The sequence below is a fragment of the Anabas testudineus genome, chromosome 22, assembly GCF_900324465.2.
Source record: "Anabas testudineus chromosome 22, fAnaTes1.2, whole genome shotgun sequence".
In the NCBI taxonomy this organism is placed as follows: domain Eukaryota; kingdom Metazoa; phylum Chordata; class Actinopteri; order Anabantiformes; family Anabantidae; genus Anabas; species Anabas testudineus.
Window position 1 is genome coordinate 17,975,595 of NC_046630.1, and position 27,244 is coordinate 18,002,838.

Here is a 27,244-nt window from a genome sequence, read left to right on the forward strand (position 1 = left end):
ATTTAAAGCCCAGTTAGCAGAAGTCATTCTTTCATTTTTATTTCCGAGGTACTGTATGGTCATGCTTTGGAACTTACAAAAAAGTATTGTTTATGGACGTTTATGCATTTTCAAAACTGACAAATGTATTTTCTTTTTTTAATATATAACATTTTAACATCAACAGCGCTCGACTTCACCACCTGGTTAAACAGTACATTAACAATTTGATAATTAATTTTTGCATTTCAAACAGTTTTTCAGCTGATAAAATCATGACGCAGGTTACAAAAGAATCAAATCCTGTACAGGTCCTGTGCTCACCAGTCTTATAAAGGACCAGTTCACACACTTTAACAGAACATAAAAAGGTTCTATGTCGACAGTTGACATGTGCACTGATCACGTATGGCAGATTCATGTCTGAACAAAAGTGTGTATTCGAACTGGTTTTCATAGAATCAACTCATCCTCCAACACACACACACACAATCACACACACTCTTCGACATTTCCACAAAAAAATTCTGCCCGACGGTGTGTTTCAGTTTGGAACTTCGACAACTTTCAGTGTGGTTGGTGTTTCCTGCTACACAGGAAATGACGTTTCAGAGGTTGTTAAAAATCAAAAGTCTCTTTTACTTGTTCAGATTCTCCAGCAGGATTTCGGCTCCTTTGTTGTTGCTGGTTCTTCTGAGCTCTGAAGTGATGGACTTGAGTGCTGCCTTCACTTCTGCAGCCACGGACTTGTCACAGCTGTTCAGGAGGCTGTGCACAAAAAGGTGGTGTGTGTGTGACCACATATCCAAATCATGTGATATTTTCTATGCACATATTTATATGTATGTGTGTTTATATACACACACTAACCTGCAGAGAACCATGGCTCCTCTGTTGACTTTGGCCCAGCTCTTCAGTTTCTCCGTTCCCACTGTGTCCACCAGTATCCTGCCAAACCGCTCTGAGACAGACAAGATATGAACAGAGAGAGATGGTTATGTTTCTGTCCTTATCCTAACTTAACTAATTCTAATGCTATTTTTAAAGGCTCAACAGCTGTTGGCGCCCTCTTGTGGCCTTCACATAATTTCACATTTTCAAACTGCTGAGCTTTTTGGTTTTTGATCTTCAAACATTATTTGTCTGGTTCCATTTTCTAGCCTTGGAACTAACACATACTGTATGTCTTGATGTTTTTCAAGCTCTGATTTAAGGGAAATAATTATAGCCACAGATCTGGGGCTCATTAATATACAGCAGAAGTGAAATGACTCAGACCAGGTGGGCTACCATGCGTAAACACTCACTGTCTGAAAAACAAGTCCTTTGTGTGTTTACCTTCTTTCCCAGCCTCTGCCAGTGTCATGTCCTGCTCTATGAGCCACTTCAGCACCAGGTGTCCTGCTGGATGCTCCGCCATGTGAAGCTACACCGGAAATAAAGAAAAACTGTTCAGGCTAAAGAGCAAACTGTGCCAACAATCAAACCTGAACCATTTCCTATTTATAAATAATAAAAACAAACTGAAACCAACCACTGAAATCTGCCTCTCTCACACACACACACACACACCTGTCCATTGGTCCCTCCTGGCACTAACTCCTGATCAGCCAACTGAGCAACAGCTGTCATGGCGGGCTGCAAGTTCCCGCAGGCAGAGGCCAAGATGTCGCTAATGGTGACGCTGGTCGCCTTGTCCATCACCATGGTTGCAGCATTGTCACGGAGATACTCTAGCAGCAGGGGGGAGACAACTTCCAGCAGCTCCTTCCTGCGAACTGCTGTGTCTTTTTTACTGATGGGAGGAAGACAGAGCTGATTAGAGAGCTGATGCATCCAGAGAGTATTCACAGTGCTTCACTTTGTACACATTTGTTATGTTACAGCCTTAAACAATAACCCCGTAATGTAAACATGAAAGAAAGCATTGTTTAAAATCTTTGCCAAAAAAAACCTGTACATAAGTATTCACAGGCTTTGCTCAGTACTTTGATGAAGCAGCTTTAGCACCAATTACAGCCTCAGGTCTTTGAGTATGATGCTACAAGCTGTGTATTACTGGGCAGTTTGTCCATTCTGCCTGGCAGTAACTCTGAAGCTCCGTGTCTGAGAGTGACCTCTGCTGTTCATCACTAGGAATTACAACAGGAACCCTGAGGTTGGTGAGGACTGTGGCTTCGGCTTCTACAGAGCCCCAGAGGGTTCAATCTTAAATATCTTTCTATTAATGACAAATTAATGCAGGAAACCACAACATTTCAAAAGGTTCACATACTTTTTCCTGCCACTGTATCTATTAACTTTGACATACAGGTACAGGTAACTGAAGCTAACTGGCTAAACTGACCCTTTTGACACATGGACACTGTGGCACAGTTGGAGACGCAGGTATAAATATGATTAATGATGAATTCCATTGAAGATAATTAAAGAATTAAAGCACTGTCGTTGGTAACACCTGCGCTTCTCCTATTCAACACCTGGGGCCTCATTTTCTACACAAAACCGACAAAATCTGACTGTGATCATGTTGTAGGCTTCTATGTGACAGTAAAAACTCCACCGACAGCTGTGAAACTGACAGTACCCACACAGACACACTCTCAGAGAGTTGTTACCTGTGTGCGTTTCCATCTCCTTGCTCCAGCACCTTGATGATCTCTGGCAGCAGGTGAGCCGGGTCTCGGGGGCTCAGCAGGTACAACAGAACCTTCTTACCGTATTTATTACTGATGACCTCGTCGAGAGACGACAGGATCTCCTGAACACGTGGGACACAGGTTTAAGCACAGTAAGTCCAACAGGTCCCACATTTGGAGACACTATTTAAACAGACTATGTGACGTCAGACTTACTGAGAGCACTGCCTGTTTGACCAGCTTGGTGTCGTCCACACTGTCGAAGATGGCCAAAAGAACCAGGTGACCAAACTCCCCCTGTGGACAAATGAAATCAATCACTGAGAGCTGGCAGATGGATCGAGATTCATTCAAGATTTCTCTCTGAACCCAACCTCAGCTTGACACAGAAACCTCAGTGGTCTGTAAACATTAAAGGAAGCAGACATTACAATGCTCCAGCTGTTTGACTGAATTGAAAATATGTCTGTTCAGCCTAAAGTTTGACCTACAGTATGTGACTGAACCCAAACCTGAACGTGATTTCTAAATTTCAGCCGGAGCCCTCAGGCCTAAACCCATTGGGTTTAGGAACCTGAACCGCAGGATCTCAGCTGATGTTAACACCATAACAGCAGCTTAATTTAAATTGAATCCTCTGATAAACCTTTAAACAATTTACAGTCAGCGCTTAATCCAGTTATTGATAAAATACTAAAGGCGGCGCATGTAAAAACTCACCGTGGCAAACTTCACCATGTACGTCTTCATAGTTTTGATGATGACTTTTCTGTCCTGAAACATGAAAAAACAAACAAACAAAAAAAAAACAGACAGCTGCTCAGAACAGACACTTTCATTTTTCACAGCCATACATGATTGTTCTTTGTGGCATGTGTGCATGAAATGTTTGCAGACATCAGCCGTTAATTAATTAGACACCAGCAACAGGAGAAGTTGAAAACAGCTTGACAATATGCAAATATACTATGACCGAGTTCAGAAAGCTAAATAAAACGTGGGGCTGTGATGTTGTGCTGTGTTTTATCACTGTGGGTGTGAGTGCATGCTCACACACCTTGGCTGTCCCGTGCCACAGACAATGCATTGCCACACGTGCCCCGTCGTGTGTGTGAGCCATGTAGACGACTGCCTCTCTGATGGACTCGATCATCTCCTGACAGGTTAGTGAGAGGAGACGTGTCATTCAATTCACTACACAGTACCTCGTAGCTTTGTTGTGAGGAGTACTAGACAAATGTAGAGCTACGCCAGTACTGATGATTATTATTGTTATTGTTAGAGACGCTCACCGTTCTCTGTTTGTCATGTGCAAACAGGAAGAAGTCCAGGAAGACTTTGTGGACCAAAGAGTGTTTGATGACCTGTTCTCTGAAACACAACATCAGATGTTGTAGTCACATACTTCATTCTAATACCACGCAGCACGTAAGAGTGGAAAAATCCATAAGGAAACTGGACTCAAAATATAAAAAGGAAATAGAGCTGCAACTAATGTGCATTTATGTTTCTGAACATTTATAAGACGTGCAAGAAATAAACTAAAACTGAGTCAAACACAACATGTTTACAGCAAACACACAACAGTCAGGTTCATGTGTCCATCATAAAACAACATCACTGTTGCTGGTTTCATTTGCTGCTCTTACTTCTGGGCCATGGGTGTGAGAATCTGCTTCATCTCGTCGATGATGTTGCTCAGCTTGTCTGGGTTGGCCTCTGCCACTTTCTCTATGGTGTTACACACTGATGACTGGACGAGCAGCGGGACAAATGTTCAGCCAGTGAGTGAAAATGCAAAAATTTTATTCAACATGTTCTAATATGTGTAAGTTGTGTGTGTACCTTGCAGACAGTGAACGTGTTCCCGTACAGCTCCTCAGTGAGCAGCAGTCTCTGTGCGAGCACAGCTTTGTCGTTGTAGGCGTATTCGATGATGGACGAGGCAGCGGCGTGGCGAAGCATCGTGCGCACGTGACCTTTAAATGTTTGAATCACAGCCCCCACCAACTCCTTGTTCCTGTGAATGCAATAAAACACACATCAGTCAAACACGTCATCAGATATAAACATACAGTCAGACAGTCTAATCCAACAGTTCACTCTTGTTTCACAGTACAAATGGACATAATGGAGGAGGTAGTGTGTGCTGCTCACTGCTACGTATGGAATGGACAAAATAATAGAAACATCTGACAGTGTCTGACAGAATCGCTGACTCACCCGTACATCAGCAGTTTTTTCACCACGTGTCTGCCATACTGCGACTTACACAAGCTGATCATGTCATCTGGAAGAAAAACATTTAAAGCTTGTTCATTAGCTGCTCTGCTTTCATTTCAGATGTTACATACTCACCAAACTTTATTAGCTTAATGGACGTTTTTTTTAAACAGACATTCTTGGAACTCGATTCTTGGAGTCGAAATCCAGCCCAAAGTCATATAACTGAGATATGAACAGTTCAGAGGACTGAGAAACAAAGTAAGAATAACGTCTGCATCTTGTTACACTACTGGACCAGTCTATCACAGGCCAGAGACACAGTGACAGAGACAGACTTTCTTTCTTTCATGCGAACAAACCCACATCTTCACAGGGACAACATGCAAACTTTGAACGCAGGCTGTGGGGTGACCGTGTGGACAGTTGTGTCAGTTGTGTCGCACGTGTCACACTTATCCAGACCATACAAAATTACATCTACAGGTAATGAAGAAAACCTACGTAACCCAAACCATCAATCCACAGCAAGCATAAAATTATAGCAAGTTAACAGCACAGCCTCACTCCGAATGTTAATGTTACAACAGTAATATCTGCACATCTACATAATATGATGTGTGTAGCGTGCACAGGCTAAACTTCACTGTGTCAATAAATACTTAAATACTGTAAATGATATATTATCAGTCACAAAGAAAACTCTAAATACATGTCAAACTGCTCAACTAGACATCATCTGGCAGATGTTTGCACTGTTGCACATTAGTAGACAGTAGCTGCTGTCTAGATGTGTGGGATGGTGTGATGAGTGTGGTGCGTTTACACCATGAGATAGTGTAACCATGGGAATCACAGGGATTTGGCACTCACCTTTGAGCTCATCAAACACTTCCTGTCTCTGCTCGTGGTTGCCGAACTGGATGAAACATTGCAGCACACGCACAGAGTCATGAGCAAACGCCATCTGGAGGCAGGAGAGGATCGTTAGTGTTCACAAGACAAAAGGCGTAAGAGTTAGAGATACAGCGCCCATAGAAAACAGAGACGTGAGACGACGGCACATGCTCATATTTCTCAAAACTCAAATTCAAATTACAGTGTTGTGATTAAGGCTCAGATTCCACAAAACCAATCTACAGTAGCCAGAATAAGGAGCAGAGTGAGAGTCACCTGTTTGATCTTCCCGCGGACCAGATCATGAAGGTCCTTCATCAGTTTCTTCTTCAAGTCGTCGTTACAATTCTTCCTGTTGGCACACACAGACACCACCAACAGCAGCAGCATGTCATTCACGTAACTGAGTAATGCAGCGTATGTAATCTACTGCATTTTGCTTTGAAAACGATAAAGGATCAACAGTATGGATGTGCCTGTGATAATTTTACAATATGATTCTGACTCAAACAGTGTAGCTGTGCATCTTTATAATGATAATGATTATAGTCACAGAGTCCAACTAGGCAACTAGGTCAGAGTAAGGTTGCGAACAGGTTTATCATCACAACACACAACTGGTCACTGTATTAGATGTTATTAACTGCAGTTAAATGTGTACTGTGTACTGTGTGTGTGTGTACCTCCTGAGGTCTCCCCACACTTTCTTGGCCTGGCAGATGATCTGGAACATGTCCTTCCTCTCGGCCTGCTGTCTGCTCTTCTTCAGCTCTTTCTTTCTCTGCTGCCTGTTCTTCTTCAGCTCCTCCTTTGTCAGCTCCTTCTTGAACTCACCTTTCTTCGTCTTCTTAGAGACTGGGCCTGTTTTGACATTTGATTTTGATGGTCAGTTTACACACCCTTTTAAGTTTTCATATACTGTCACATGATCAGGCCAGATCAACGCAGACAGTAGGATGAACACTGTAATGTTTAAGGTTCAGTGAAATAAATAGTGACAAGTTAACGTTTTCTCACCTTCTTCTTCATCTTTAACTGGCAGTTTTCTTTTCCTCGGGCCCGTTCCGCCTTTGGAGAAAGGAAATTTGTGCTCTGTCCTGCCTTTGACCGGTCTGCTCTTCTTATCCTTGTTATACGGTTTGAAGGGCTTTTTACCACCCGGCTTACTGCCTGGTTTTCCACCAAGTTTGGTTCCTAAAGAATCTGGACACAAATTGACATAGCAATGACAAACATGAGTGAAACTAGGAGTGGAAGTAGCTGGTGAAGTGAATGATTGCATTTCTTACCTTTTCCTTTCTGTGTGAGCTTCTTTCCACCTCTGGGAGAAAAGGGTTTTTCTGATTTGGCCATCTTAATGTAAACCCAGAGAAAAATGGAGAAGAAGACAAAAGTGTTAACCCAAATCTATATCTCAATCTTATCACACTGACGTGAGAGAGAATTACTCTTCGTTTTGACCTTAATACATTTCTGTTATTTGCTTTTAATTCGTATTAAGAGGATATTTAAAACGTGAAGTTCATTCTGCCAAGTTTTGACAACTAGATATACTCACAAGAGCCAAACAACAAGAAAACATCACTGTCTATTAGTTAAATACTACACTACATTGGATTCTTGATTAACTTAAATATTATTCGCACACCTTCATCTTCTTAATTTGACACTTTAAGGCGACACATCTGATGAGTTTAAACAGTGTTGTCGCTCCAGCTAACTTACAGTGCTCAGCTAAAAGGCTTTGAGCATTGACTGTTTATACAGTCGATATCGATAACTCCACGCCTCTGTGTAGTTTATCTGTAACCCTACTGTTAACGCGAACAATAACAAGCTATACAACAGTTTTACTGGTGTAACTTACATTTCAGATGTTCTCACACGCTGCCCCAGATCTGTCCCATGCGTTCTCTCACCAACGTGCTTTACGGTACAAACCGCCCAACCACGTTGAACCTTCGCTGCCGTAAAACGTTGGTTGTTGCGACAACTCTTTATTGCCGGAAAGTTGGAGATCCTTCTATTTTACCGTTAACATATCAACTTATATAACTGTAATTATTAACTCGGCATTTCACGAGGTCGACATGTTTCAGTAGTCTGTGTCCGTACTGCTCTATATAAGTGTCTGTAGTGGATGTTTTATGAGAGCGCCTCCAAGCGATTCTCAGGTCGCCATATTTGTTTACAAGTGGTATTTAAAGGGACCATACCATAGTAGTAACTAGTAGTAACCATAGTAAGGACCATACCGTAGTAGTAACTAGTAGTAACCATAGTAAGGACGATACCATAGTAGTAACTATAGTATGACTAGTAGTAACTATAGTATGACTAGTAGTAACTATAGTATGACTAGTAGTAACTATAGTATGACTAGTAGTAACTATAGTCTGGACCATACCGTAGTAGTAACTAGTAGTAACCATAGTAAGGACCATACCATAGTAGTAACTAGTAGTAACTATAGTATGACTAGTAGTAACTATAGTATGACTAGTAGTAACTATAGTATGACTAGTAGTAACTATAGTAAGGACCATACCGTAGTAGTAACTAGTAGTAACTATAGTATGACTAGTAGTAACTATAGTCTGGACCATACCATAGTAGTAACTAGTAGTAACTATAGTATGACTAGTAGTAACTATAGTATGACTAGTAGTAACTATAGTATGACTAGTAGTAACTATAGTCTGGACCATACCATAGTAGTAACTAGTAGTAACTATAGTATGACTAGTAGTAACTATAGTATGACTAGTAGTAACTATAGTCTGGACCATACCATAGTAGTAACTAGTAGTAACCATAGTCTGGACCATACCATAGTAGTAACTAGTAGTAACTATAGTCTGGACCATACCATAGTAGTAACTAGTAGTAACCATAGTAAGGACCATACCATAGTAGTAACTAGTAGTAACCATAGTAAGGACCATACCATAGTAGTGAATCGTAGTAACGATCGTTACTATGGTTACAGCAATTCGTGGTATCCACTACATGTGTTTCAATAATGGGATTTCAAAAGCTAAAGTCATTTTCAACTTTTTTGGAAAAATATTTATTTCATCCCAGGAAATATTTTAACAACTGTCGTCCAATTCACTTAAAATATAACGCTAGTGCTTTTTTTAACCTTCAAATGAAGCAAGTATCGCAGAATAAACGCATATAAAAACTACATTAACCAGCAGCCTTTGCAGCAGAGTTACTTTTCTTGCTGCTTGGCAACGCCGCCAAACTAAAAGGACAAAACCTAAAGGTAGCTGGACATCGGTGAAAGTTAGCCTAAAGTGTTATAATTAACGTTAAGATAGCTAAATGTTTGATACGGAACAAACCGAAATGCGCTGTATATTTATTATTTTGTATTCTTTTAAGCTTAGCGTCGTTTTGTTCAAGTTGAAAAGGCAGCAGGTGTTTTAACAGCGGAGATGTCAGAAGAAGCTACAGCAGCTTGTGTTGGTGACGAGACCGAGAAGACGAAGACAAGCTCACAGGAAAACACTGAAGGTAGAACAGCATCATGCAGCCAAACTAACGACAACCTTTGGTTTTAGAAGATGAAAAGATGGAGTAACTACTGTAACTTAGCTACAGTAGCTTACAACATTACAACAAAATACAATAAAATCTGTTTGTTTGCTCCCTGCTGAAAAAATTGCATGTGAAACATACTAAACACAGAAACAATTGATTTAGAAATAAAAGTGAAGTTTAAAGTATAGTTAATGTAGAAGTGTTGAAATAATTAAAGTTTAATTTAAATAAGCTCTGAATAAGGCAAACAAAATGTGAGTAAGTGTAGTGATGTTTTAAATAATATGACAGGCGGAGCTAATCTAAAGAAAGTAGATAACCCTCAGTTCAGTAAACAAGTTACTGTAAGTCTGCTGTAAAAGCTCTGTCAAATGCTTCTTCCCACACAGCATGTGATGCTGATCAGTCAGCTACGCAGCAGGAGGCTGAGGAGGAATCCAAGATGCTGCTCTCTGCAGACATGTACTACAAGTATGAGGATCTTCACTCCAGACCAACCATCACACCTGACTCTGAGATCCCAGAGAACCTCCTGCACCTATCGTATCCTTCTTTAGCAAATTGTTTCCTGAAAAACATTTCACACCACTGCTCTTCACTTTTCTTATTATTTTTTCTTATTTCTTAATTTTTTCTTATTATTATTACTTGCATTATATTTGCACAATATGTACTTTACATACACAAAACATTACAAGTTGAAAATAATATGACAGTATAACATAGTATACAGCTTAATATACATTGGTATAATGAAACTGTCATTATACCAATGTGGTAGTGTAATATTAATATACTTATTGTGGTCAGTATACAGTATATATATGTAGTTTTACAAAGCAATTTGCATGATTTAAATGTTTAACTTTCACAGCCATAGTGAATATCATGTATATAATGGAGGTCAACATGTAGATTAATTGTTGTAAACAGGAAATTATTATTTTGTATGTTGTTGATTAGTATTTGTGATATGATCCTTAATTCAATCTCCATTGAGTCACTCCTTTGGTTACGACAGTGGGCGGCGGGCAAACCTGCAGCTGCTGGATGAAAAAACTCTGATGTTCGTAGCAGGTAATCTGCTCATCCTGCTGGACATTTCCACCAGACAGCAGAAATACCTCCGCTCCTGCAGCGGGAAAGGAATTGGCTCTATCACGGTAAGATAGCTGACAAACTATGTCATTTAAGAGTTACAATGAGGCTCCAGTCTGTCAGTACCTGACAGCAGAAACACTAATAAGGTAGATTGACAAATAACTTGACATCTACTCAAGTGAAGCTTTAAATAGCCTTTTTGAGGATTTATACTTCAATCTTGCCACATTTTACAGAGAAATACTACAGTATCTTAGTGTACATGTTTTATGCATTGCATTTACAATGTGGGTTCATGTGTGTGTGTGTATGTGTGTGTGTGTGTGTGTGTGTGTGTGTGAGTGAAGACACACCCAAGCAAAGAGTACTTTGTTGCAGCTGAAAAGGGAAACCAGCCCAACATTATAGTGTATGAATACCCATCGCTGCAACCTTATCGCATCCTCAGAGGTAGATATCATAATGTTATACCTTTTCCCCACGTACAGTATCATTTTCTTATTATTTGATGGTCATGTTTTAATCTGCATGTCTGTAGGTGGTACTGAAAAGGCGTACAGCTTTGTGGATTTTAACCGTGATGGGAGCCTGCTGGCCAGCGTAGGCAGTGCACCTGACTACATGCTGACACTGTGGAACTGGAGGCAGGAGGAGGTGATGCTCAGCTGCAAGGCTATTTCTCAGGAAGTCTACCGAGTCAGCTTCTCCCCATACAACCCAGGACTGCTCACATCATCAGGATCCGGACACATCAAGTAAACCACCAACAGCAAAAGCTTAGAACCCTGTGTGACTGCAAAAACTCATCATTATAATAAGCATTAAATTATTATTATTATTGTTTAAATCATACTATTTAAACAGGTTTAGACCCAGTTACTTACTTTTTCCAGCATTTTTCTTTTCTTTTTGTCCATTGACTTAGTTTGTTAGCTTAGCGTAGAAACTGGAGTTTCAGTATGGCCAGGTTTTTGGCATGACTGAGGTTTCTAGGCAACCAAAGGAAACTCCAGGTAATCACTGCTGTAAGCCAGGAAATAGTCTGCTACATAACTTTAGATAACAGAAGCTGAACTTACACAGATATTTATTATTTATTATCTCTCATCCTCTCCTCTTAGGTTCTGGAAAATGACAAGCACATTCACAGGTGTTAAATTACAAGGTCTAATAGGACACTTTGGGAAAACAGCAGCAACTGATATTGAGGGCTATGTGGAACTTCCTGATGGAAAGGTCAGTGCTCCGAGGTTCTGGGATTATAGATGAGAACATGCAGGTTATTGAGAAATCAGTATGTGTTCATGTCAGTATCCCAACTTATTGTAATTTTCCCTATTTGTAGCAAACCATCTAATATTTAGTTTGTAGTTTTTGATCAAGTTGATGGACAGACCTACTAATACTAGAATAGTTTCTTGTAGATGTTTCAGTTGTTGATTTCTTTATGTTTTCTAGTGAGTTGGAGATGAGTTTAGGCATAAGGCACAGGCCAGAGCCATGGACATGCAGACAAATCTTGATTATTTTAGCACTTTTTGATTCAGCTTTGTAGGCAGATAGTTTTTGTCTACTGCTCTTTGCAGGGTCAAAGCTACTTTTATTTGATTTGAAAAATCTCCTGTAGGATTAAAAAGTATTAATACAGTAGATACCTTTGCCCCTGGCCTTTTTTTTTTTTGTCTCTTCCTCTCAGGTTGTATCTGGCTCAGACTGGGGAAACTTGCTGCTGTGGGATGGGAATTCCATTAAAGTGGAGATATGTCGTAAGGAGGGACGGAGCTGCCACGCTGGGATGGTCCAGCCATTCGCTCTAGAAGATGGACAGCTGATGACAATTGGCTCTGACGGGGTGGTCCGGGTAATTTCAATAAAATAATAAAATATGTTGTTTTTTCCTCATATCCACACACCTCAGCAGTGCTACTGTTCTGACATGTACTGATAGTGACGGATGTAGAGCTGGTGACTTGTAGACGTTGCTGTTCATACAAAAGAGGGAATGCAGACAACAGAATTGAAAAGCTTTATTATTTTCTCAACTTGTGACTATAAAAAGTGTCTGTCCCAAAGACAGGGCTTAAAGGATGAACCTGGCACTGTTCTGTTTGTGACAGTTAACATATCAAATAAAAACACCAAAACCAAAAAGCAGAGACCTACACAATTAAAATCCATTTTAGATTTTAAAGAGGTAATTAAACATTGGTATTTGGGCTGACTGAACAGAGGTGAGGATCCTGATGGTCTCATAACTTTCTATAATCATACTAACTCTGTATTCCTCATATGGCCCGTGCAGGGCTGGGACTTTGAGAGTATCGACACTGCTGACAGTAACAGCGACAGCGGCAGGTTTGAAATAGAGCCCATGAATGAGATGGTGGTTGGACATAACGTGTGCCTCACCTCTGTGGTGAGGAGCTCCCTGCCTGACTCCTTCATCTGGTTCGCTCAGGTCAGTGGAATAAAAATGCACTAATGAAGACTACTTATAAATAATCATCTGACCTCACCTGAATCCTGATCTTTCTGCTATTTGGTCTTGTGCTACAGGATTCTAGCGGAGCCATCTGGAAACTTGATCTTTCATTCACTTACACTGCAAGTTTTCTATACTCTACACAACACTTAAAATATCTTCGTTAAAACTGTGTAAAGCACAGCACAGCATGCTGTATCATCATATGTTATTTGTAAGAAATAGCTGCAATAAACACAGCATTTTACCCAGTGTAACAACAGTGGAGGCATTGTTTATGTAAATCTGTGCAGACTCCTGATCCAGAGTGCCTGTTCACCTTCCACACCGGAGCTATCCAAGGTTTGGATGTGTCAAAGAAATCCCACCTGATGGCCACCACTACTTTAGACCGTGAGTCACACACTTTTCTATTTGCCGGAAATGTACATTTGTAAATGCATGGACACACACACATACACACACACACACTACAACAGATAATGTTTCTTTCCCTTCAGGTTCAGTCAAAGTTTTTGACTTTGTAGCCAAAAGAGAACTGACCACCAGTCGCTTCAGTCAGGGTGGAACTGCTCTCAGCTGGGCTCCACCATTAGTAAGTTTGTCAGTGTGAAAACGATTTACGTTACCACATAATATCTGATTTGTACTGACAGAAAACTGACGTGGATTTTGTCTTTAGGTGAACCAGAGTGGAGGTTTACTGGTGACTGGTTTTGAGGATGGGGTGGTTCGCTTACTGGAACTGTATGATCCTCAGAGGCTGCATGTGGTTACTGGGCGGAGACCTAAAGGAGACGCAAAGCTGCGCCTCAAACAGGCCTTCAAACCCCATAATGCCCCTGTGACTGCTGTGGCATATGAGCGAAACGGAGACATCTTAGCTACAGGGGTAAGAGGTTTTCAAAGGATCCTGTGTTTCTTTATGTGACAGACAGTTTTAGAAAAAATACAACTCCACAGGAAACCAGTTTGTCCCCATGGTTAGTCTGATCTAAAACCTTTTGTCTGCTTGTCCAAATGAATCTAGCATGACATTCATTCAACATTACGAGCAAGAAGCAATAAATTATGTTTTTTTTGTGACTGATGCAACTCCAACAGAGAGTCCTGTGCAAGGATGACAAAAATGATCAGTCATGTATTCTTTTTATTTGTACCGTTGCTAAATAATTTTAGGCTATATGCTTTGCAGATAGCGGCCAACAACTAAAACCCCGATGCAGGTTTCACACAAGAACATGAATCAGTGCAACAGCTGTACACCGTGTGGACTTATGATTGATGCAATGTTTGCAATGCAGCTATTTGCTTTCAAACTACTAGTATGGTTTTGCGAGATCTTGCAAAACAATATGTTTCACTAACTTGCAGGGCTATGTATTCATTCATTCATTCATTCATCATTATTCATTCATTCATACACATCAGTCTGTGCGAGAGAAAAAAAGAGGACTCCCTTCTGGTTCTGTCATTTACCTGTGAGACAGATTTTTTTATTACTAGGTGACAGGTGACTTGAGCTTGTGGTGAAGATACTAATAATGTGGATGATGCTGCAGGAGTGGTTTGAAAAGTATCTGTAGACATTTTATTTGTCCATATTTGTGTTTTGTTTGACATCACCGACGTCAGAGCTCAGACTGCACCGTATTCTTCTTCGCTGTCGGGGAAAAGTACAACCCCATCGGCTTCATCCACGTTCCTGGGCCAGTTCAGGGCCTGGAATGGTCACCTCATTCACATGTAAGTCTGATCTCCTGCTGCAGTCAGAATTGGAAACACAGAAACATATGTAGTATTGATTCAACTGACGTATCATTATTATTTACCCAGAGTGACAACAGGCTGCTCATCTTGTGCCAGAGCGGCCACGTGGTGGAGGTGCAGAGTCCTGATCCAGAGGCTGAGAATGTGACCAAAACCTTCCAGCTGCCTGATCTATCCAGAAGATCTTTCAGGTTCAGGAGCATCAAATCTCGAATTAAGGTCTGAGCTTGGTCTTTTTTGGCTTTAGTCTTTTGGGTTTTAACTGTGCATGTCCCACTTTTAGCTTCATCACATCATACTTTATATTTGGCTTCTACTCTTACTCATTCAACAGTTAGTTACGATTTGATGATGTGTTATTCAAGTATTTATCGTTCATTTCCTGTTCAGAGAGAGGAAGAAATTGCAAGACGTCAAGCCGCAAAGGAGAAGAAGAAGAAAGAGCGAGAAGAAAGGTTGAAAGACTCGAAGCAGCCAGATGGAGATGACGAAGAGGAAGAAGAGGAAGAACAAGAAGAACAGGATTTACCGCCCATCTACATTCCCGACCCTCCAAGTCCTCTCTACTGTGGCTTCTACTCGCTGCCTGGGCAGTTCTGGCTTTCCATGGTGCACACACACAGACACACCGACACTTATTTACAGTGACAAGAAAAAGGATGTGAAATGTTGAGGTTTGTTGAGGCATTAATTTATTTAAAACATGATCTGATCTTCATCTAAGTCAAGAATATTAACAAATATAATTTGCCTGAAATAATAACACAAAAAATTCAGATCTTTACTGTGTTCGCTGAGAACAACCATAAAAACCTCACAGTGCTAGTGGAAAAATATGTGAACGTATGCGTTGATCAGATCTGCACATTGTTCAGGAGGAATTTTAGCTCATTCTTTCTGCAGAACTGCTTTAGCTCTGTCATATTCTTTGGACTTCTCTTCTGTGGCTCTCTTCAAGTTGGTCCATAGCATCTCTATTGGGTGAGGGTCTGATCTCTGATTTGGCCACTCTAAAAGTCCACATAACATTTTGCCAACACTGCTGTGCAGAGTCAATGTGCTCTTTGGCAAACTTCAGGCTTGCAGCAATATTCTTTTTAGTAAGCAGCGGCTTCCTTTGTGGTGTCCTGTCATAGACACCCTGCTAGTTCAATGTTTTACCTACTGAACACAGATGTTAGCCAGTTCCAATGATGCCTTTTTAATCTTTGGCTGTCACTCAGGGTTGTTTCTTTATCTCATTAATGAGTGTTTGTTGTTCCCTTGGGGTCATTTTGACTGGCTGCCCACTTTTTGGTAGAGTAGCCACAATCCCAAACTGTCTCCATTTGTAGATTGTTTGTCTAACTGTAGACTGGTGAATTTCTAAAGTCTTTGACATCACTTTTTAATCCTTTCCAGCTTTATGTAAATCAACAATTCTTGATTGTAGATCCTCTGAAAACTTCTCACATTAGCGTATTCTCCTTGTGCAGAGCAAACTCCAAAACAGTGTTTCTGTCAGTGAAAGCAGCTCTGGTCCACATCTCCAAACTAATTTTAGTAACAAGACTCCAGTTAGCTTTTTGGAGGTCATTATTCAAAGGATTTCCACTAGCACTATGAGGTTTATATGGTTGTTCTTAAAAAAGACATCAGAATTGTTTATTATTTTAGGCACATTCTATTTGTTAATACTCTTGACTTAGATGAAGATTAGATCACATTTATTGACAAAAAAATTACACAAAATTCTGCTGCATACTTTTTTCTTGCCTCTAATTCTGGTCAATCCACAGTTCACTGTATATCACCAGGATAATCATCAATGTCTATTGAATCTCAACTTTTCCTAAAGAATGCCCTCTCTCCTCACATCTTCAGTTGTGGGGACTATGAATGCAGCTCAGGTCAGTGAGATGTGTCCCTTTCCTTTCTTGTCTCTCTCTACTGCAGGGAGGCTTTGACTCAGGTTTCCTCTATCACTGTCAGTTCTCTGAGAAGCAGGATGAGGACCCAGGCCAACGGCAGGATGAACCCTTTGACTTCCTGCCTATCCACAACACAGACAATGACCCCATTTGCTCTGTCACCTTCAGGTACCTGGCGTGTAAACTAATCAATTAGTATTCTTTATAAGAACAATGGGAAACGCTCACAGCTGCTTTCACATACTTCACCTCAGCAGTATGACCCGTTTGAAATGGTATTCAGCCTAGCCGCTGTTTTGTTGTGTTGCAGCTCCAACAGGCAGCTGCTGCTCTGTGGCATGCACTCAGGATCGATTAGGGTTTACCTCCTGCAGCCTGGCGACCACAGCCTCACATCCATGCAAGCCTACTGGGCTCTCAGTGTCCATGACAACCAGTACGGACACCTGCAGCACATTTGCTGTAGCCATGACGACCACTTTGTGCTGACAGCAGGAGATGATGGAAACATCTTCTCCTTCAGCCTGCTTCCTCCAGAGGAGCTACAAAGAGTCCTGCAGTCAAAGAGGGCCAAGGTCCCATCACCCAGGGTCAGTCCATATTTTATTGCTTTTAGTCTAAACTCCAGGGCAAACCACACATTTTTGCAATGTGAACACAAACACAGAGCAGTCATGTGCAACCAGAAGTCGAGGTGTTATCAATTATAGCCAATCATATCTCAAAATGATTATTATTAATATATTTATAAATAAATATTTATATTGACTTATTTAATATTCATTTATTGCATTGACCGATGCCCACCTGGGTTAGGGCTAGGCTTGAAAATTAGACCAGAGATTAGATGGATCATTATCTGGTGTTGCTTATTATATGGATATGCTTCTTTTTGTATAGATGTGCTTCTAGACAAGAAGAATTTTCAAATGTCAAATTTGACATTGACAACTCCTAAAAGATTTAGATAGATAGATCTCAGGATTCATTGTGAGGACTACTGTGGTGTAGTTCATGTTGGTTGAATAGAAATTACAAAGTTATATCACCTTTTTAATTGTTTTTTTCTGACAGGTTGGTCTTGAGAATGAGACGTTGGCTCAGGACATTGAGGACCCAGCAGCCTACAGGTCAGTGTGAAAGTCCTCTTCAGTCCTCTCCCTCTGCCATTTTTGTTTCATTTTGTTCCTCTATTTATGTTCAGTTTTTTTTTCTATCTGATGAGCATTTGAGGCTGCATGTGCTGTTCTTAGTATCACTGTGTCTGAAAGGACATTAAATGTTTATGTCTTTTAACTACCTCTCATGTGCACCGTGTCCGTCTCCAGCATAGAGACGGCTAAGCAGAAGAAGGAGAAGGACCGTCTGTGTCGGGAGGCCGAGCTGAAAATCACAGAGAAGTGGAAGAAGCTGGCTGAGCTCCAGAAAGTTTTTAAACAGTTGCTGATCGACAACCAGAGTCTGCCGGAGCACATTCGCCTGACACCTGAAGTAGATAAACACACACACCTGGTTCAACCAATGTCAAAACATTAGATAGTTCATTGCAGACTGACACATTTGTTGTGAGAAGCAGCTAGGAGAAAGGACAGAATAATGGACAGACTTCACCATCTTTTGGTTGTGCTTTTAACAATGCAAAAACATGATAACTGAGTACTTCCTATTTGTGTTGGTACCTGTCTTGTGGTTGTGTGTATAGGAGCTGCAGCTGGACCCACGTTTCAGTGAACAAGCAGAGAGGGTGAAGTCCCAGAGGGTGATGGAAGTCAGAAAGCAGATTGGATGGGAGGAGGAGCGTTGCCACATAGCACTCAGCAAGCTGCAGTACTGGTACTGACACAACACACACGTAGTTAATAATAATAAACTAGAGGTTAAACAGTTTACTTGCTGTATCCTGTATACAGTTAACAGCAAGTACGTAAGTTTAAATCATCATAAAAAAATATGTTCTAAACAAATCAGACCAGCAGAATCAGAAGCTCTGCTATTGTGTTTCAGGTTCAGGGACTCTCTGCAGAACATGATTACTTTGGTCGCCATCCGCAGCAAGCACAGCGTCTCCACTTACTGTGTGCCTGTTGTCACTGAGCTTTCAGCTCTGCTTAGACATCAGAGAACACCCAGCCAGTCTGAAGAAAACGGAGCTGCTACACTAGAACGCAGAAAATCTCGAGCTGAGCCTGCAATAGACAGCAGTGCACTAGAAGGTAAGGAAATATCTGCATATTTGTTTCACCTGTTGAAGACGTGATTTACCCATCATGTGTGTTCTCTGCAGAGGAGGCAGTGCTGCGCCCCCATGTGGCTCGTCCAAAAGGGATTAAGCTGGGAGATCGGCAGATTGAGAGGCTCAGAAAGGCTGCTGAGAAAGCTGAACAAGCTCGAGCCAAAATAGAGAAGAGGAAGCAGGAATGGGCCCAGCTGTGAGTGTCAGCTTCAACAACAACATCACCAGACCGCTCTGATCTCTAATTACATTTACACTCTTGTTTTAATAGTCAAGGTTCTGTGCCAAAAGGTGAACTGTAAATGTTGTAATGCTGGTGCAAAACTGTGAAACAGTGACAAATTGTTGGTGCCTCAGTTACGCAGAGAAGCCTAACGAGAACTATGAGGATCCGCAGGATGTGCAGGCAATCCACGAGGCCAAAGAAAACATCGGAGATTTAAAACTGAAGTCAGCCAAAGACTTTACTGTGCCGATACACCTGAGGATGAACGCGGAGAGGAAGCGAGCAGAACTGATAGGCCTGGAGCAGAATGTAATGCAGCAACTGATTCACAACATTAACTTCCAGTATATTATGTTTAGTTAGAAATTGACGGAATCATTTATTCAAATTCTCTAATTCACAAGATGCGTGAGAAGCAGACTGAGATGAACAGACGCATTGTGGCGTTGCGGGACTCCAAGGTTCGTCTGGTGTTGCAGTTGAAGACTCAGGCCCAAGAGCTCCAGAAGGTCCAGCAGCGTTTGGCGGCCCATCTCCACCGCCCACCTCCATCCCTGCCCTCCATACTACCAGAGGAAACCCCAGAAAAGAAGCTCCGGTACAGCCGCGCCACCCTGGAGCGTTACCGTGTTCTGAGGGAACAGAGGTACAGCTGTCAGTGTTCCACACGCAGTCCCAACAACCTTAACTACATCAGTTGTAGTGGTTTTAATATGTGTCTTTTGTAGACCATATTTATATATATATGTAAAAAAATATTGTTCATGCACAAAAAATAATAGAAAGGTGTTTTTTTTATTGATAACTAAAAAAAACATTCACAGTATCTCACAGTCAGGCTGAGGATGAGCAAAGCAGTTACAGCAGGGCGATCTTTTGATTATCTGCTGATGACACTTTAAGGACACTTTTATATTGAAAGGTTTAAGGACGTGAAGAAGGTCGATTTGGAGGGAGCTGCAAGTTTGTTGGAGCAACTGGAGAAAGAATTGGAAGGCCAGGAGGGGAAAAAGGAAGACGAAGAGGAGGAGAGAGGAGAGGAAGGCACTCTCAGCGTGTCACCTTTAACCAGAGAAAATGTTCCAGTAGAGGAGGGAGTGGAGCTGAGTGCGCTGGAGGAGGAGTTACAGAGGGAGGAAGAGATCATACTGCTGCACAAGCAGGACTCACTACTTGAGCAAGTATGTGATCATTGTTAAATAATTAATGAATTTACATCAAATTGAATGTTAATCATCAACTAAATATCTTCTGGAATCTGCTGAGCAGTTCACATTATGTATCACTGTCACTGTAATATGAGGTTGTTTTGTATTACTGTGTTTTTTCATCTCTAGATGGAGAGTTCAGTGTATCAGTTTGATGCAGAACTCATGCTGCTGCGCCACCAGAAGCTGCACCTGGACTGGCAGCTGAAGCTGGCCGACCTCCGGCAGCTGACGCTCTACCAGGAGCTGCTGCTCCTCAAGGAGTTCGAGAGGAGGGAAGATGGCCTGCAGGGGAAGCTCAACGGACGCATCAGAGAGGAGAACAGCATCACGGTATGTGGATGCTCAACCAGGGCAGACACAGCAAGCTTAAACATAATTTATCGTTGTAGTGTGCACAAGCGCAAAGCTGTGTGATGATGATGGAGATCTGATGGACACTGGCAGTGAATGTGGTGGAGGAGGGCTGCCTTGATCCAACACTGAAATGACATTTAACAGTGCAGAGAACAACAGATTTTAACTTTGAAAACAGCTATCGGATGACTGGCTCTCAGAGTCTGTGGAAGAATCTGATTGGTTAATAGAAGCAAAAGGGAAAGAGAGGCAGCCATTGAGAAAGAGAGAGGATACTTGTTCATAGAAGAGTGTCTTCCTGATTGACCTTTCACTTAGCTTCATGTGAAGCTAAATGAAAGAGTGAAAAATGAGTGGCTTTTTTTTTTTTTGTCAATTTAACAGACCTGGCACACTGACAGTGTTTTTCTGATCACCTGTTAGTAAACATACATATTTGTTCTGTGTCTCCTCTGTTTCCTGATAGTCGAAGCTGGAGGAGTGTAATGACCAGCTGGAACTGAAGCACAGAGAAATAGCCAAGCTCCAGGAGCGAGAGAAGACACTGATCACCACCTTCCAGGCGCTGCTTGGCGAAAACAACAAGTTTGAAGATTTTCTGACCAACGTCTTCAAGAAGAAGGTTAAACGTGTAAAGAAGAAGGAGCAGACAGGAAATGAAGGTGAAGAGGAAGCAACACTGTATATGTCTGTGATGCTTTGTGTATCATTATATCCGTTACTATCCCAATTTGTGTTTGCAGAGGAAGAATCGGACAGTGATGAAGACTCTGAAGACGATGACTGGGATGATAATGGCGATTATGACAGTGGCACAGAGGACGGAGGAGTTCATCTGGACGACAGCGTTTGTCCACCAGGTACTAAAATCCTACACAGGCTCACTGTGAGCAAAGCTGTTAAACTTAGGTTTTGGTTTTGGAGATTGCAAGGCACTTTTAGAGCTTCCCTTTTAGCTTCAGCTAAAAGTATGACTCTGTATGTGGGACTCAGGTTGTGAGCCAGAGTTGTTTGAGAATACACTGCAGCTGCGTGAGCGTCGCCTGGACCTGGAGGAACAGCTGGCTGAAGAGAAAAAGAGTGCTGAGCTTCTGAAGAAGGAGTGTGACACCCTCATCAAGAAGGTCGAAATCGATCTCATCTGTCATGTTTCTATTGCTATGGACTCTTCGGTCACTTACCCCTTTTTGTTTTTGGGTGGCTCTGCAGGAGAAATCAGTGAAGAGCAGTCGGCAGGCGGTAGAGAATGACTTGGAGCTAGTCAACAAAGAGAAACAGCAGAAAATGAATGAGCTATATGTGGTGGTCCCTCTCAGACTGCACCAGGTAAACAGCCAAAAAACAATGAAGAACATAGCAGAGCAGGGAGAGTGAGAGCTGGACGTAAGTTAGTGCTAGACTTATGCTAGCACTAACTTACTGCGTACTTTGAAATTTGGCTTGTCTTTATCCATTTTCTCAATTTATCCCCTTTGGCAACTACTCTCTGTCCCTTTCCCTTCTTTCTCTTCTCGTCTCTCAGATTGAATATGTCACCAGTGGCTCAGTGCCATCTGACCTGAGCCCAGCACTGGTGCTGGATAGGACGGAGCTGAGCAGGTTGCAGGAACGCATCAAGGAGCTGCAAGTGGAGAAGGGCCAGCAGAGAGAGCTGTACTTTCAGGCGCGCCAGCAGCATGTCAGGCTCATCCACGACCGAAAGGACATGGACGCCAATATCCAGAGTAAGAGCGCTCATCTAGGTGAACCTGAAACCTCTGAAGGTGTGATTCCTAGATACAGTCATGTGTTGATTGATCTGTGTGTTGGTGTAGTACTGGAAAAGCAATGCGACGAGCTGATGATGATGAAGTATGGGAGGATGGTGGATCTGGAGACTCTGCAGACACTGTCGGGCAACAGAACCCTGGAGGAGCTCAAGCAGGAAAAACTTCTCCGTGAAGCTACATACGCCAAGGAAATCAAAGAGTGGGATGTACGCTGACCTGTGTCTGTGTGTGTGTGTGTGTGTGTGTGTGTGTGTGTGTGTGTAATGACGTGTCACACATATACATTATATCTACTGTGTGCCTTGTTTTGTCCTCTTTAAACTCAAGATCTTACTTAGGTTAAAGTAAGTTTATTAATATTCTTTTTTTACGGCTTTATGTGTGTGTATGCAATCCAGGAAAAGGTAGCAGAGGCACGCCAGGCTCTGATGGAAGTGACCAAGAGTAACACAGAGCGTCTTCTTATCATGACAAACCTCTTTGACCAGAAGAAAGAATTAGAGCACAAACTCAATGCCAGGCAGAAGAAAATGGTAACTTCTGTGCATTACATTTATACAGAATTAATCAGAGTTGTGATTGTGATGATTTGTCATACTCCCTGAACCACTCTTTCACAATTTGAGCCTCATGAATCCTGGTATGGTCATCTTTCAATATACCCGTTACATAAGCAATGAACAAAATCCACTGATAGAATAACCTGGTCATTCAGTATATTCAGGTAGTCAGCTGACCTCATTCTTTGGACACATAACGTTGCTGAACCTAGACCTGACCAACTGCAGCAACCCCAGATCATAGCACTGCCCCCACAGGCTTGTACAGTAGGCACTAGCCTCACCCTCTCTTCTTACCCTGATGCGCCCATCATTCTGGAACAGGGTAAATCTGGCCTGTTTTCTTCTATTACTAGGTGCACCCCTGACTGAAGTTGGATTTTGGTAATTATTGAGGCCCATGAACAATTACGGGTCACTTTGTTTGTTTAGGTACTGTCCACTGCATGTCTTTACAAGAGCTTGCTTATGTGTATCCAGGGCAAACAGTTTCAGGATTACAGGAGACGCGTGGACCAGGAGGAGATCCGGAGGCTCCGGGAGCTGGTAAAAACACAATCACAGCAGGCAGAGGCCCTCAGAACAGAGATTGGTCTACTGTCCCGTAAAGGAGGCCAGGTATTGCCCCCTGGCCAGGCCCCGCTGCCCCCACTTGCCCCTTTGCCCACCCCCGCACACAGCACCAACAAGAGCAAACACGGTACGAGGCGTCCTTCCAAATAGTTTAAAGGACAAAACTCATTCTGCAAACAGAGAGCTAGTTACCAGAGTCAGAACAAACAGAGTCACTATTTAGTTAGAAGACCCACTTCCCTGGTGGCACTTTTCTTATAGAGTATTGTTATTCTTAAAATAAAAAATTCTAATATTCTTGACTATCGTGTTTATTCACAATTCAAATTCTTACAGATGAGTCTCGAATGTGAAAGCTAAATTACTGTCTAGCATCTTCATTGATTTTACAGCCTCTTGGATCCAGTTCAGTGAGTTTAGTCAACTTAATAGCACCATAAATAAAATATGAACAACCTTTTATTTAAAAAAAAAATGCAGCTATCATTCTACAGCTGTGGCACAAGCTGCTTATTGAATCTTATTGACTGCCTGAAAATTGAGCTGAAAAATAAGTGGATGTTTCAGCGTTCGCATATCACAGAGTCACCACTGTAAACAACTGCACGAGGAAGTGCTCTTTGAAACTCCTCCTCATTGAAAACAAACCCTGATAAACCACTCCCTCCTTCCTGTCAGTGAAACTGGGTGTTTCACTATCTGAATGGAAATGGCGCAGGGAGGAATTCAGCTAGAACACGAAAAACTGTGCTGTTCAATCTGTCTGGATCTACTAAAGGATCCAGTGACTATTCCCTGTGGGCACAGCTACTGCATGAACTGCATTGAAAGCTGCTGGGACGAAGAGGCTCCAAAACAAACCCACAGCTGTCCACAGTGCAGACAGACCTTCACACTGAGGCCTGCCCTGGTGAAAAACACCTTGTTAGCAGATTTAGTGGAGGATCTGAAGAAGACGGGACTCCAGGCTGCTCCAGCTGATCACTGCTATGCTGGACCTGAAGATGTGTCCTGTGATTTCTGTACTGGGAGAAAGCGAAAGGCTACAAAGTCCTGTCTGCAGTGTCTGGTTTCCTCCTGCGAGCTCCACCTCCAGCCTCATTATGACATTGCTCCATTAAAGAAGCACAAGCTGGTCAGACCTTCTGCAAACGTTAAGGAGAAAGTGTGCTCTCATCACAAAGAAGTGATGAAGATTTTCTGCCGCACTGATCAGCAGTGTATCTGTTATCTCTGCTTGATGAATGAACACAAAAGCCACGAGACAGTCCCAGTTGAAGAGGAAATGACTAAGAGGCAGAAAGAGTTTGGAGCAGGTTGGCAAAAAATCCTGCAAAGAATTCAGCAGCGAGAGAAATATGTGAAGACGCTCCAGCAACAGTTGGAAGCCATCAATCGGTCTGCTGATAAAGCTGTGAAGAGCAGTGAGAAGAGCTTCAATGAGCTGATTAGTGGTATCAGGAAAAGAAGCTCTCACATGAAGCAGCAGATCAGATGTCGGCAGAAAACGGAAGTGAATCAGGTCAAAGAGCTCCAAAAGAGGCTGCAGCAGGAGATTGCTGAGCTGAGGCGGAAGGACGCTGAGCTGGAGCAGCTCTCACACAGCGAGAACCCCACTTGGATGTTCCATAATTACCCCTCGCTGTCAAATCTGACTGAAGCTCCTGACTCACCGACCATCACAATCCATCCCCTGCACTACTTTGAAGATGTAATGACAGCTGTCTCTGTGGCCAAAGATAAGCTAGAGCACACTCTACTTGAGGAGTGGACCAGGATCTCAAAGATGGAGACTGAAATGGATTTCTTACTTCCACAAGCAGAGCCCAAGACCAGAACTGAATTCTTAAAATATGCACAACAAATCACACTGGACCTGAACACAGCACACACTGAGGTATCATTATCTAAAGGGAACAGAAAAGCAACGAATATGGAAGTGTTTCAGTTATATCCCAGTCATCCAGACAGATTCACTGACATGTTTCAGGTCCTGAGTAACGAGAGTCTGAGCAGACGTTGTTACTGGGAGGTGGAGTGGAGTGGAGGAGGAGTTTCAGTTGCAGTCGCATATAAGAGTCTAAACAGAACAGGGGACGATAGCAGATTCGGCACCAATGACAAGTCTTGGGCATTGGAGCGTTCCTTTAGTGGTGATTATCATTTGAAACATGACAACATCACAGCTTCTATCTCAGGCCCTCAGTCCTCCAAAGTAGGAGTGTACCTGGATCACAGGGCAGGTACTCTGTCCTTCTACAGCGTCTCTGAAACCATGACTCTCCTCCACAGAGTCCGGACCACGTTCACTCAGCCTCTCTATGCTGGGATTTGTGTTGATTATTTTGGATCTACAGCTGAATTGTGTGAGCTTAACAATTTTTGCTCATGAATTACTGCATATTTTTAAAGGAAGTATTAGACGAGCAGCACGAGCAGGATCTGACAGTACAGAAGAAAAAGTCTGTAAAAGAAATGACATCAAGTACGTCAGCTTAGAGGTTCTCAGATTAAAATTCTGTCTTCTACCCATTAGAACAGTGGTTCCCAAACTCAGTCCACAAGCCCCCCCCCCCCCCTATGCCGTGTTTGTTTTCTGTCCCTGCCCTAACCGTTGTTGGTTACCTGGATCAGATGTGTTCAGTCACTTCGACTTTCCCCACTCATCTGCCATCCCATCTCAGACTCTAACTAATGTTTTTAAAGTGATTTAAGTACATTTACAATTTACCTTAATCTCGTAATGTAACTAAGCTGAGTAACTAACCTGAATTTAGTGTTGTAGGCAACTACTTTATCTGAACCAGTTACCTACATCATTGTTTTTGTATCTGCTTTTGTCAAGATCACTTTTCGGTGACCTGCTAACTTCTTTGCATAATGTTCTCATCTCCTACCATCTTATTACCTCTATGTTTGTACTTTGACCAGTCTGGATTTGCCTCTGTGGTCTGTGCAGTAGTCATAAGAGTGAAAGCACATCAGACATTAAAACATGATGCACTATAATATAAAGCCCACTGAGGCTAAATTCTTATTTGGGAATCTTGATTTGAATTAGTTTAATATAGTATTTCTGATACTTTCATTGCCATTTTCATTATATTTTAAGTCATTTTCATTATTTTTTCTTTCAGTTTTTGTTGGTTTTACTACTTTCAGTTTCAATTCTTCAGTTCTGTGGTAAAAAATGAACCTGATACCTGAAATTGTGTGTTGCCATTGTCTGGGAAGTCCCAAGTTTTCCTCCCACATATTCTGTGAAATCCCTGTGAAGTTATGGGAGAGTTCTCTGGAGTAAACCCTCCTCCCTGCAGAGTCTATGGCCAAGGCTCTTCTTTTGTGATGAAGGTCCCACACTTGCATAGCATTCATTAAGTTTTGTGAAGTTTTGAACTAAAGCTTTACTTCAAAGTATGTGGTTCTGTCTTGTACCAAGTACCATTCTGGACAAATGGAATGATTTACCTACATCAGTGTTCCTGTAGCTGCTCTTGTTAAGATCACTATTCTGGGACTTCTTGCAATGTTCCCATCACCTACCAGTGTTTCATCACTTTATAGGCTTAGTTAAAACTGACTCCTAACCATAAACAATAAATATTATATATGTACTCTGACCAGTCTGGATTTGCCTCTATGGTCTACACAGGAGTCCTAAGAGTGAAAGCACCAATTCCAGGCGTGTTCTAACATTACCTCATTTCGGTTTTACCTGGAGAAACATAAGATGACAAAAAAAAGGCAGAGTAAAGCATTTGTTCGGTG

The 27,244-nt window shown here is 41.9% G+C and overlaps 3 protein-coding genes across 5 annotated transcripts; 2 read left to right on the forward strand and 1 right to left on the reverse strand.

The window, feature by feature from the left end:
• Positions 1–23: 23 nt before the first annotated feature.
• pum3 (pumilio RNA-binding family member 3) lies at positions 24–7,742 on the reverse strand. The gene is made up of 18 exons (XM_026339140.1): positions 7,606–7,742; positions 7,028–7,091; positions 6,756–6,941; positions 6,422–6,599; positions 6,015–6,090; positions 5,715–5,808; positions 4,842–4,908; positions 4,464–4,638; positions 4,268–4,371; positions 3,911–3,989; positions 3,676–3,774; positions 3,339–3,392; positions 2,835–2,915; positions 2,598–2,740; positions 1,552–1,774; positions 1,318–1,405; positions 850–940; positions 24–747 (listed from the first exon to the last, which is right to left on the reverse strand). The coding sequence occupies exons 2-18, from the start codon at positions 7,089–7,091 to the stop codon at positions 618–620; spliced, it is 1,932 nt and encodes a 643-aa protein (XP_026194925.1). The 5' UTR covers positions 7,606–7,742; the 3' UTR covers positions 24–617.
• Positions 7,718–24,278, forward strand: LOC113147866 (cilia- and flagella-associated protein 44). Of its 3 annotated transcripts, none has more exons than XM_026339139.1 (35): positions 7,718–7,795; positions 9,158–9,260; positions 9,677–9,830; positions 10,288–10,450; positions 10,736–10,838; positions 10,927–11,143; positions 11,510–11,624; positions 12,085–12,249; positions 12,691–12,846; positions 12,945–12,992; positions 13,164–13,263; positions 13,371–13,465; positions 13,553–13,762; positions 14,506–14,616; positions 14,707–14,859; positions 15,031–15,249; positions 16,576–16,718; positions 16,861–17,140; positions 17,625–17,680; positions 17,879–18,041; positions 18,253–18,383; positions 18,555–18,763; positions 18,835–18,979; positions 19,141–19,318; positions 19,414–19,655; positions 19,932–20,190; positions 20,347–20,550; positions 21,041–21,236; positions 21,318–21,434; positions 21,568–21,698; positions 21,784–21,900; positions 22,097–22,298; positions 22,389–22,549; positions 22,742–22,876; positions 23,384–24,278. In XM_026339139.1, the coding sequence occupies exons 2-35, from the start codon at positions 9,182–9,184 to the stop codon at positions 23,624–23,626; spliced, it is 5,400 nt and encodes a 1,799-aa protein (XP_026194924.1). In that variant the 5' UTR covers positions 7,718–7,795; positions 9,158–9,181; the 3' UTR covers positions 23,627–24,278. The 3 variants fall into 3 exon arrangements, with proteins under 3 accessions (XP_026194924.1, XP_026194923.1, XP_026194922.1); XM_026339138.1 differs by lacking the exon at positions 7,718–7,795 and adding an exon at positions 8,691–9,009 and having other exon boundaries at positions 9,129–9,260; XM_026339137.1 differs by lacking the exon at positions 7,718–7,795 and adding an exon at positions 8,691–9,009.
• On the forward strand, positions 24,092–27,096 carry LOC113147868 (E3 ubiquitin/ISG15 ligase TRIM25-like). The gene has a single exon (XM_026339141.1). It carries the CDS (start codon positions 24,180–24,182, stop codon positions 25,866–25,868), a length of 1,689 nt encoding a protein of 562 aa, XP_026194926.1. The 5' UTR covers positions 24,092–24,179; the 3' UTR covers positions 25,869–27,096.
• Positions 27,097–27,244: the final 148 nt, after the last annotated feature.

Coding starts and splice junctions, on each gene's coding strand:
- pum3 (XM_026339140.1), bottom strand. CDS start 7,091: ATGGCCAAATCAGAAAAACCCTTTTCTCCCAGAGGTGGAAAGAAGCTC. Junction 3,775..3,910: donor CACATGACAAACAGAGAACG/GTGAGCGTCTCT, acceptor CTAACCTGTCAG/GAGATGATCGAGTCCATCAG. Junction 3,393..3,675: donor TGTGGCACGGGACAGCCAAG/GTGTGTGAGCAT, acceptor TTCATGTTTCAG/GACAGAAAAGTCATCATCAA.
- LOC113147866 (XM_026339139.1), top strand. CDS start 9,182: ATGTCAGAAGAAGCTACAGCAGCTTGTGTTGGTGACGAGACCGAGAAG. Junction 14,617..14,706: donor AATGGTCACCTCATTCACAT/GTAAGTCTGATC, acceptor TTATTTACCCAG/AGTGACAACAGGCTGCTCAT. Junction 16,719..16,860: donor ATTTGCTCTGTCACCTTCAG/GTACCTGGCGTG, acceptor GTTGTGTTGCAG/CTCCAACAGGCAGCTGCTGC.
- LOC113147868 (XM_026339141.1), top strand. CDS start 24,180: ATGGAAATGGCGCAGGGAGGAATTCAGCTAGAACACGAAAAACTGTGC.